The sequence below is a fragment of the Neovison vison genome, chromosome 3 (assembly GCF_020171115.1).
Source record: "Neovison vison isolate M4711 chromosome 3, ASM_NN_V1, whole genome shotgun sequence".
NCBI classification, from domain to species: domain Eukaryota; kingdom Metazoa; phylum Chordata; class Mammalia; order Carnivora; family Mustelidae; genus Neogale; species Neogale vison.
In genome coordinates this window covers 37078168-37090197 of record NC_058093.1, presented here as the reverse complement: position 1 = coordinate 37090197, position 12030 = coordinate 37078168, and the positions used below count along the sequence as shown (strand labels likewise).

General features: G+C 39.0%; 1 protein-coding gene across 4 annotated transcripts in view; it reads left to right on the top strand.

Moving 5' to 3' along the window:
* Positions 1-5018: 5018 nt before the first annotated feature.
* LOC122902384 (SPHK1 interactor, AKAP domain containing) overlaps positions 5019-12030 on the top strand; it is a 178557-nt gene continuing 171545 nt past the window's right edge. For all 4 annotated transcript variants that reach the window (XM_044241770.1, XM_044241769.1, XM_044241768.1 and 1 more), the window contains exon 1: positions 5019-5114. In XM_044241770.1, coding sequence (XP_044097705.1) covers positions 5083-5114 — 32 coding nt within the window. In that variant the 5' untranslated portion in view covers positions 5019-5082. The remainder of the gene's footprint in view (positions 5115-12030) is intronic.

The window sequence follows — 12030 nt, the reverse complement described above, 5'->3', positions numbered from 1 at the left end:
TTTTGGTAAGGATTTTTGAATCTATATTCATGAATAATGCGTACATAGTCTTTTTTTCTTTTAAGATTTTATTTATTTATTCGACAGGGAGATCACAAGTAGGCAGAGAGGCAGGCAGAGAGAGGAGGAAGCAGGCTCCCCACTGAGCAGAGAGCCTGATGTGGGGCTTGATCTTTGGACCCTGGGATCATGACCTGAGCCAAAGGCAGAGGCTTTAACCCATTGAGCCTTCTAGGTGCCCCCATAGTTTTCTTTTCATTTCTCTAGTTTTGTTATCAAAGAATATGGACCTCAATAAATAAGTTGGAGGAGTGTCTGGTTATGTTACCTCAGTTGGTTAAGGTTACAACTCTTGGTCTCAGCTCCACTCTTGATCTCAGCTCAGGTGTTGATCTCAGGGTTGAGAGTTCAAACACTATGTAGGGCTCCATGCTGGGTGGGAGCATACTTAGAACAAATAATTGAATAAATAAATAAATACATAAATATTCACTTCTCTTCTATGTTTTTGGAAGAGACTGCATTGAACTGGTATTAAGTTTTTCTCTAAGTAGTCACAGAATTCTCCAGTGAAACCATTTGGGTCTGGAGAATGTTTTAGGAAGGGTTTTCTTCTATTGCAAATGTCCTTAATACTTATAGGGCTCTTCAAATGATTTGTTTCATTCGGTCACTTCAGATGGTGTCTAAGTTTCTTAGGGCTTCTTTTTTTAAAAAAAATTTTATTTATTTACTTCGACAGAGAGATCACAAGTAGACAGAGAGGCAGGCAGAGAGAGCGGGGGGAAGCAGGCTCCCCGCTGAACAGAGAGCCCGATGTGAGGCTCGATCCTAGGACCCTGAGATCATGACCCGAGCCAAAGGCAGAGGCTTAATCCACTGAGCCACCGAGGTGCCCCTTCTTAGGGCTTCTATAACAAAATGCCACTAACTGAGTGGCTTTGAACAGAAATTTATTGTCATAGAGTTCCAGAAGCTAGACCTCCAAAATTGAGATGTTGGAAGAGTCCCTCTGAAACTTGTCAGAGAAGGATCCTTTCTTGGTCTTTCTAGTTTCTGATAGCGCCTTACGGTCCTTTGCTTACGGAAATGTAATTCCAATCTCTGCTTCCCTCATCACGCAGCTTTCTCCCTGTGTCTCTTCATATCATCTTTACTCCATATGTGTGTGTGTCCAAATTTCCCATTTTTATAAGGACATCTGTCATATTGGATTAGGGCCCACCCCAGTGACCTCATCTTAACTTGCTTTAATCTACAATGGCTCTGTTTCCCAATGTATTCACATTCTGAAGTAGAGAGGATTAGGAATTCAACACATTTTTATTTATTTTCTTTTTTTGAGATCACAATTAAATACATAAGAAATATTTTGTATTTTTCAAGGAATTGGTCCTTTTCATCTGAGGTGTCAAATTTATGTGTACAGAGTTGTTCACAGTATTCTCTTACTTACCTTTTGATGACTGCAGGATCTGTGGTGACACCCCCTATTTAATGACTAATTTCGTGATTTGTACCTTCTTGGCTTTTTGTTCATCTTGATAAAAGTTGGCCAATTTCACTGACCTTTTTAGAGGCATATCTGTTTCACTCAATTTTTGTTTTTCTGTTAGAATTTCATTAATTTCTGCTTCTGTCTATTATTTCCACCCTTATTTTTTTTTTTTAATCAAGGTTTATTCTGTTCTTCTTTTTGCTAAGTGCTTGAGGTGGGACCTTAGATTATTGATCTGGGAGTTTTTCACTTTCTAGTATGTACATTTAATGTGATAAATTTCCTCATCTGGCTAGTAATGTCCCACATATTGTGATAATGTTATATTTTCAGCTTCATCGAATTCATTGTGTTTTAAATTTTTTTTGAGACTTCTTCTTTGACCCATGGATTATTTATAATTGTGTTATTTAGTTTTTAGGTTTGGAGTATCTTTCTTTTATTTTTCTGTTCTTGATTTCTCTTCTATTACAGATGGGGAACACATTGGATATGATTTCAATTCTTTTAAATTTGTTGATGTTTGCTTTGTGCTCCAGGTTATAGTCTATGTTGGCATCGGTTCCATAGATTCTTAAAAAAATATAGGTATTCTACCATTTTTAGGTGTAATGTTCTGTAAGTGCCATTAGATCCTGTTGGTTTATGATGCCATTAAGCCCTTCTATATCCTTGGTGATTTTCTGTCTAGCTTATCAATTGTTAAGAAAGAGTGGTTGAAGTCTGCAACTGTAATTGAGGATTTGCCTGTTTCTCCATTCTGTTCTACTAGTTTGTTGCTTCACATGTTTTACAGGTCTGTTGTTTGGCGTGTACATATTTAGAGTTGCTATGCCTTCTTATGGGTTAAACTTTTTTATCCCTATATAATCTCCCTCTCTTTCTCTGGCAATTTTCTTTGTTCTAATGTCTACTGTATCTAATGTTAATAGGGTCACTAATGCTTTCCCTTGAATAATATTTGCATGGTATATCTTTTTCTACATTTTTACTCTCAACCTTCTTATGTAGTCATATTTGAATTCCTTATAGACATGATATAATTGGGTGAGTTTTTAATCTAGTCTGCCATTTTTTTTTGTCTTTTATTTTTTGTGTTTAGACCTTTTATATTTAATGTAATCATCAATATATTAGGAATTAAAATTGACATTTTATGGGTTTTTTTGTTTGTTTTTCTTTTTTTCTTCTGTTTTCTTTTGTGTGCCTTACTGTGGTTGCTTAGCATTCTTATTATTTTAATTTTATTCATCCAGAATGTTTTGAGCATATCTATTTACATAGCTTTTCTTAATGATTTCTTTATCTTTTGCATGGTGTATGCATAACTTATAATAGTCTCCTGGTGTTGTCAATTTACCAGTGTGAGTAAAATGTAGAAATCTAAGATCTCATATGTCCCTTTATCTTCTTTCCTTTATAATATAATTGTCTAAAATGTTTTCTCTATGTTTAGAAACACATCTGACAAGGGTGCCTGGGTGGCTCAGTGGGTCAAGCATCTGATTCTTAATTATGGCTCAGGTCAGGATCTCACAGTTGTTGAATCAAACTCCATGTCAGGCTCCATACTCAAGTGGGGAGTCTACTGGAGATTCTGTCTCTCTCATTCTCTCTCTCTGCCCCTCTCCGCCACTTGCACATCTTCTTATTATCTCTCTCTAAAATAAATAAATAAACCTTTATTTTTCTTAAAGAGGCACATCTGACAATGTTTATAATTTTTGTTTTAACTGTCAAATATAATTTGGAAAATTCAAGAAGAGAAAAAAATTCTTGTGTATTTACCATATTACTGTTTATTGTGTTCTTTCTTCCGGATGTTCTAAGATCCCTTCCGTATAATGTCCTTGGCATTTAGAGAACCCTCTTCAGCCCTGCTTTCAGGGTAAGTCTATTGGTGACTGATTATCTTATTTTTCATTCATCTGAGAATGCTCTGATTCATTTTAATTTCCGAAGAATATTTTCACTGGATAATGGATATTTTGTTGAGAGTTGTTTTCCTCAGCATTTGTTCTGGGAAGGTGAAACTTCTGACTCTCCACTCTGCCTCCTCTTACACTCCCCCAGTGCCGAATGGAAGCGGCCTCATTACTGCTGTGCTACAGGAAAATACAAGCTTCACTGACACCAAGGCTACAAATGGCTGGCTCCCTACTTAGTCTTCAAGGACACCAGCTAGGCTGGGGGGGAGGGTGCTTCTTTAGAGCCTAGACATAGTAGAATCTGGGTTTCCCAATTGTCTTTTAATGGTTTAGGTAAGGTGGGACTATGGGAATTTTTCTTTGGTGTTCTGACATAGCATAGCCATTACTGTCTATAAATTTTCTGTCTTGTTAGATTATCTTTTTTCTGGTCCTATAGCTAGAAAGAGGAGGGTCTTCCTGTCTGCACCCATTGACATTTCCAGTTTGCCAGCTTCTTCAGCCCCAAGGCTGGGATATGTGTGGCAAAAAGAAAACCCAGGAAGTCACTGTAATGTCAATCCTTGTATCCCAAGGTCCCTAGCTTGCCTGCCTTCTTCTGTGTACCTTCTTGTTTTCTCATATTTGTTTTGTAATCTCCAGTTTTTAGTTGCCCAGGAGGAATAGGGCAAAATACAAATACTCCATCTTCCCATTTGTGGGAGTTCTATGGTTTTCTTTTATATAAATATATTACATATATGTTTCATGTAATGAAAAAGGATCAGAGTCAGTAGTACCCTCTTAAGAGTCATTTGCTACGACGAATGTCTTTCTTCTTAAATATCATTTTTGCTCAAGGAGATACTGAAGCAGGCACTGAGGAATTTTTGTTACAGATCTTCCTCCCAGGGCCTGGGTGCTGGTCTCTGATGGATGGCCACTGTCATGGCTTTTGAGATCTGTGCACACAAGCTTCTAACAAGCAAGGCATAAGTGAGTCACAATTAAGCAAAATGAGTTAGATGAATTGTGAGAACCCGAAACAGGAAAGAGAGTCTACGTAAAAGGAAAATAGTTGGGGGATCAAGGAGAGCATTGCATTGCCGGCAGTTATCAGCCACTAACATTGCGGAAGGTAACAAAAAACTCCCCAGATCTAGAGAAGCAGCCAGAGGACTGGTGCGCGACCAGTGGGGAATATGGACATTGCCAGTAGAGCGTGAATGTGGGAAAGTGGGTGCACAACTTCGGGGCTGAGACCTGTTATACCCTAGAGGTAGAGGGAAGGAGACGCTACGGTGGGGCGGGGAGAGAGAAATTCTGTCGGAGTCATCTCTACTGGGCTCCAGGAGAGGCAGGAAAAGCTCAGAGGGAGCCTGCAGCAACCTTGCCTGGGGCTTCAGTGGAGAAGGGCAGGACGGGAGCAAGGCAAAGGACTGCAGCTTTGGCCCCGCGCTCCAGCCAGATCTGAGGGGCGACCGGGAGGGGATCTTCCAGCGGTCGCGGAGCGCAGCGCTTCCCGGCCGGGGCGGAGCGTGTCTCTACAGCGGTCCCAGCCTGCGCGCCTCTGTCCCCGCGCGCGCTCGTCCGTGCGCTCCGGGAACCAGATCCTCGCGCCACAGACTTCCGTCCTTCGCCCGCGCTTTCCGCCTTTTCTCTGAGCGCCCATCGGCAATGGATGGCAACTCCCTTCTCTCCGTACCCAGGTAAGACCTGCTCTCCCCGTTGCCCCACCCAGTGGCCCTCAAACTCCGCCGTGCGCCTCGGGTGGCTCTCGAGCTTGCGGGGCGTTAGGGTCTACGCTTGGTAGGGTCTGGCCGCCCTGGGGACGGGTGACCCCCGTCCACTGCCCCACAGGGCGCGGAGCTGGGTGCGGCCTGCGCGCCGGGGCAGCTCGGGGTTGGGGTACAGCTCCGGCCAGCTTCTGGGGCCGGGCCCGGGGTCTGCTCTCCGCGGCGGGAGCCAGGAACCGCACTTTCCGTGGACGCAGCCTGCACGGGTTTCGCGCCTTGAGGGGAGCTCCGCTTCAAGGTAGGGATGAGAATAGAAGGGAGCAAGACTCGGGCAAAGTACCCCCATCCCTATTCATCTGGATCTGAGCGAGTGTCCGCCGTTGCCGGGGTGGCAAGTGGCGCGGGGAGAAGGGCAGGGGAGTGGGGTGGTGAAATTGCCCCTAACCCCCGACGACATCTAGGCTGAGCCCCATTTGAGACCTGGGACAGCAGGACCTGGGCCGCTCCAGTCCCACCCGTTCCCGTATCCTAGACAACTCTGCGCTGGCCGAGCGCGTCCCCTGCCTCCGTCCCAGCCTGGGGTCCACACGGGGTAATTCAGGGACGCCACCTTCGACTCAAACCAGGTGGGAGCAGCGCGTTTCCCCGGTTTGCGTCTCCTTCTTCCCGCTTTGCCCCTGTTCCGCGCTCCTTCACACTCAGTCCTTTGTGAATTTGAGAAACTGAGATTTTTATATTTCAACCCCCCACAAAACGTTTAGGGGTAAATTGAGGTTGTAGCACCGGTTGGGTTCCCTCAGCTGGGCAGGTGGCTTTTGTGTTCTTTGTGCAGGTCAGAGGGTCCACCCAGAGAGCGGGAAATGTTGAAGACCGCTGGGTGCGGGGGTCTGGCTCCTGCCCTCACAGCCCCACCTCTACTGGGCGAGGGGCTTCCTGTTGCTCATGCTGTCATCCCTTCCTTCTCCCTTTCTTCAAGCTCCCATCTAGGCAGCTTCCCGCCGAGATCATCAGGCACAGGAATAAACATTTTTCAGCTCGCTTTCTTGGACAGCAGCAAAACCCGACATCCGCAGGCTAGGGCACACATGTAGCTGATACTATATTGCCAAGTAGCCAAGATGGGGGTGAAGTGGAGTGGAGGTGGCAGAGGAGGACGAAACTGCTTTTCAAGCGCGTTGAAGGCTGCCATCTAGAGACTTGAAGTATTTATATTCTGTAATGAAATAGAGCTTTCCCAGCTCCACAGGCAATTTCCTCTTTAAGCATCCCTTCACTGTGGGGGTAGCAAAGGGTTCTGAAAAGGCCCCTGGTGGTTTCAATGCCTGGCCTGAAGCTGCTCTCCAGTGCAAAATCTCTAACCCTGGGCCAAACATGGTCAAACTACCAGGAAGTCTCTCCATTTAGCCCTAATGCCTGATAAGGACAATAAGAATTGCAGGAAGCTTTTTGTTTTGTTTTGATTGTGTGTGTGTGTGTGTGTGTGTGTGTGTATGTGTTTTGGTTTAAAATTAAAAAAAATACTGTCACTGATTTTTAGGTAAAAGTGTGGGACACTTTGAAAGAAAGCCCACTGGGGCTTTACTTTCTACACCCCCTATTCTACTGCCTAAGATCTTTGGAATTGTAAACTGTGATTCCAGCATTCCCATAGAGACATCCCTCTAAGATAAGAAAGACCTTGCTTGCCTTACACACAGGTTTGCAGATGCCCGCGGTGCAGTGCCTGAGTAAGGACTATATTCTTATTCAAAAACTGGGACATTTTCTAAAATATTAAAAAATTTCTAAAATATTAAAATTCATTATGCTAGTAATTCTTTAAAATTATTTGTATTGCATTTCAGTAAAAATGATTTTATAAAGGGTTGACCAACTGCTATGATATTGCTGTGTCTTGTAGTATTCTATTAAAATATTAATATAGGTTTAATAGCAGCTACAACAAATTGAATTGAAATTTAAATAGTATTGTTTGTTTATCAGAACACATCATATTTCCACAAATCAGTGTAGTAATTCAGCTATTTTATTAACATCTTTTCTTATATAAGACATATTCAGTTAAAGCTTATAGAATAGCTAATTTGATCCTCTATTTCAATGAATGCAAGAAACATGATATTTTATTGGAAACCAGAGGCATTGATAAGCAAAAAATAAACTAGAACTACCAAACAGTGTGTGAAACTATTATATTAGTCATACCACTTGTCCAAAGAGCTTTGAACTTAAGGAATTGATGACTGGGAAGTTTTACAGTTTTTTTTTTTCCAAGAAACTGGCAATGATCAAGAAAAATCAAGTGGTTGTTCATCAATATTTGTGTTAAATCTGAATATTTTCAGTATCTAATATAATTAAATCAGTGATTATAAATCAGTTTCTCTTAAGAATTATAAAGCAGTTGAAGACATTCTGTTTAACACTTGGGTAGGAAAAACAAAATGATTTAGTAATACATTGAGTTAATTATAGAATTTTTCATGTGTTGGCTTTTACAGTTTCTTAACATTTTCAGTGAACCAAAGATATAGATGAAATTTTATTCAAGCAGTGTTCTGCAGTGATTGATCTCAAAATTGTTTTTGATTCATACAGTTTAGATACTTGAAGCATTTTTTTAAAAAAGGAATTATTTGTGTTTTAAGCTGTTGTATTACATTACTTCTGTGAAAGCTCCAATTAGTTGTTAATATTTTCATTTTTAAATGCACAATAAGCTATGTGGATTATAGTAGAGAGTTCTTTCAGTCAAAACTGGAAGGTGTTTCCAGACATGGGTCTGAGCTATGGAAAGACAAAATGTTCCCATCTTAGTTGCATTATAGATCCAGAAGCCAAGTGTGTCCCGACTAGTACTCAAGTTCAAGAAGAAAACATAAAAAAGGGGGAAATTTTTTTAGTTATCTATTTTACAAAAAGTTTATTTGATTTGCTAAGGTCACACAAGTAGCCCTTTTGAAAATAAAAGAATATCTAAAGACTCTCACCCAGCGTGCTTTGTTTCTGTAGTTCATGGTGCTACAATACAATAGCTACCCCTGTAAGTCCCAATTATATAGGTAACTGGTGTGTATAAAATAAGGTTTGTATTTTATGAAGTATTAGTTTATTAAATTGTTTGATCATCACATCCTGGTGAGTTAATATGATGGATATAATTATCTCTATTTCTTACTTGAAAAATTTGAAGCAAAAGGAAATTAAATGAGGAAAATAATTAGATTTACAAAGTCACACAACAGTAGCAGAGCTGGGTCATCCACAGAGTTCTTCTGGCTTCAGGTGAGGCTTTCTTTCTTGTACTGACTGAAAAATCCACACTTCCTTCCAAAAGAGATTTTGGTGTACAGTTTGGACAAACACTAATATCTTTAGAACACATGGGGGCAGCCTAAAAGCAAGATCATGTTTTAAAATCAACTAATACTGAAAATACTATTTTTGTAAACAGAAATAATTTGTCAACTTTGTCAAATATCTAAGGTTTAATTTGAAGTTTAAGAAAGGGGCTGTCTCATTTCCTAAATCACTTGCATTTTTATACTTTTTTGTTTTGTTTTGCCTACTGGATTCTATTTTAGTAATTTAGTTTTTATATGACACTTTGAGAAAATTATCAAAGATGAACTTTTGAGAAAACAAGGTATTTTGATATAGATTTCCTGTGAATTTATTTTAACAAACCTAAGATTAACCTAGCAACATTTCACCAAAATCTCAATGCTTTTCCTCTAAGAATGCTAGTTCTAGGGAAAAAGGAAAAAAAAAAAAACAACTGGATTTCCTTTCTTTTAATGGAGCAAACAACCCAATACTGTAAACTAGACTATGGTCTTCTGTCAACAAGTTTTTATTGAAAGGTTATCTGTTTTCAGATTCATACGAAAGGAAATATTCAAGAGTGTTATACTTCTGTGTACTAAATTCATACAAAAGGAAATATTCAAGAGTATTACACTTCTGTATTCTATTTATCTGAAACTCTCAGAAAAGATGAACCTATCACTCTTAACAAATAGAGGAGAAGGGACAAATAACAGATAATGTCTTAAGTATAAACCACAACCATTCTGTATCCTGAAAGTCATGCTCTCTTCAAAAAGCAGCTCTGACTTGACCACATTCTCCAACTCAGAATTCACAATGAAATGTGGCCCAAGAGGTGCTGTTTCCTACAAAGAAAGAAAGTGGAAATTGGTCCTGGTGCCAAGGACTCTGAGATCCACATTGCCTCAGGGTAACAGGTATCTGGAGAAGAGACAGACTCTGAAGACATTCTGGTCTCTCTCTCCATGTGGTTCCTGTGGTAGAATATGTATCTGATACCAAATACTCAATTTTTTAAAATGAACTGTAAAAGCTTGTCTCATTCACAAGAAGTTGGCTTTGTCTGGTACTAGTTATTTTAATGGGGTTTTATTCTGTGCATGAGAGTCAACAGCTACAGAGACTTGTACAGTGAGAAAGAAGAAATAGTGATGTATTTGATGGCAGGAGACCTGGGGTTTAGTCCTGTTCTGAAAGTGATGGCTGTGAGTGTCTCAGCATGTTGCTTGACTCCTCTGTCATCTCTTAGATGTCATAACATATACCCCGAATATTCTGTTCTTCTAGGTCCCTTTTACTTCTAACTTGTACTGCTATAGGCTTTATTGTAGCAGTGCCCTTTGGTTGTACATGATACGGATGAACATCTCATTCTTCTGAAAGAGACACATGAAATTAAGACATTTGAAAGAACAGAAGCATCCAATAGAAAGCCCAGCTTAGAGAATGGGTTGGCTTGTTTTTAATTATCCTGCCATAGGGAGAGGAGCATAATGTTCACAGAAAGTACAATAAAATCTTATTTATTGTAAAGAACACATTACAGTATCTTGGTTTTACTACTTAGCAGTTTGCCCACATTGGGGCAAACTGGAAGACTTGAGATAGCGTGTGTGAAGTATAAGGAGCAGTGAACTTTTAGCTGTTTCTGCTTATCATACTTGATAAACTCCTCCAAATTCAACTGTTTCATGATAGATTTTTAAAATCAGTGTTGGTGAATAGCCCACATAACTCAGACATGAAGCACACTTTAGCTGACCTTGGAATAGCTACTGCAGCTTCCTCTTGGCTTAACTTTTTCCATCTTTTTTCTCCTAACCTAAGTCTTCATGTTGAAAGTTGTTTCTTATAGATAGGCTTTTGTATCTTACTTTTTAAAAATCCCATCTGATAATCTCTTTCTTTTAATTGGTATGTTTAGACCATTCACATTTATTATGATTCTAGAAAGTCTGGATTAAAATTCACCAACTGACTAGTTATTTTCTGTTTGTGTTATCTGTTATTTGTTTCTTTTCTCCTCTTTTCTGCCTTCCACTGGGTTGATAATTTTTTAATGATTCCTTTTATCTTTATTAATTTATTTGTTTATACTTCTTTTTTAAAAAATTTGTGATAACCTTATGGTTTAGAATTTATAGGGGTGTCTGGATGGATTAATTGGTTAAATGTCTGACTCTTGATTTCTACTTGGGTCTTGATCTCAGGGTCATGGGATCAAGCCCCACACATGGAGTCTTCTTGGACTCTCTCTCCTCTATCCCTCTCCTCCGTGCTTTCTCTATCGCTCTGTAAATTAAATAAATAAGTCTTTAAAAAAAGAATTTATGTATATCATTACTAGCTTTCATTATTTACCTTCAGATTAAAATATACCACTTCATACCCAGTGTAAATCTCCTACAGGTATATATCCAAATTCTCTTCATGCTATTGTCATATATTTTGTTTTTGTGTATGCTGTAAACACTATTTATTGCTACTATATTTGCTTTATAAGTAAGCTGTTTCTTAGAGTAATTGGAAATAAGAGAATAAATTTCATTTTGCCCTCATGTATTCCATTTCTGACACTTTATCTGTGTAGAGCCAAGCTTCTGTAAATAAAACTTCCTTTAACTTCTCCTATAAGAAATGTCTGCTGGCAATGAATTTTCTGTTTTTGTTTGCCTGAAAAAGGCTATTTTCCCTCTACTTTTTGAATCATGTTGTTTGGACTATAGCTGTCTGTGTTGGCAAGATATTTTTTCTTTCATTGTTTTAAAGCTATCACTCCATTGTCCTTTGGTTTTTATGGTTTGTGCTAAGAAACTGTTTTCATTTTTATTTTTGCTCCTCTCTATGTTACATGACCTTTTTCCCTGCCTGCCTTCAAAATGTTCTTTTTAATCTTTTATTTAGAACAATTTAAATGTAATTTGCCAAGGGGTGTGTGTGTGTGTGTGTGTTGTATTTATCCCACATGGTATTCTCTGAGCTTCTTAGGATCTGTGGTTTAGTGTCTGTTATTAACTCTGGAAAAAAAAAAAAAATCCATGATCTCTTAATATGTTCTCTACCCTGTCCTTATTCTCTCTTTTTCTTCAATTGTGCATATATCAGAATACAGTTCTTAAATACTCACTTCCGTTTTTGTTTAGTTAGTTGGTTTTTTATTCTATTTTTTCTCCTTTTGTTTCAATTTAAGTAATTTGTATTGGCCAACTTCAAGTTCATTGATTCTTTCCTCTGCTAACTTGATTCTACTGAAGAATTTGTTAGAGGTGTTCTTCATTCCATTAAGTGGTTTGCATTTCTAACATGTCCATTTGATTTTTCTTATAGTTTTATGTCTCTACAGAAATTGCCCATGTCAGCTTGCATACAGTGTACTTTTTCCATCAGTCATTAAACTAATAATCATTTTGAATTCTTTGTCAGATAGTTTGAACATTGGTGACAGAGTCAAGTCTGGTTCTGTTGGTTGCTTTGTCCCTTGAAAGTGGTTTTTTTTGTTTGTTTGTTTTAATTTCCTCATTGCCTTTTAATATGTATTATAACTTTTATTAAAAGTCTG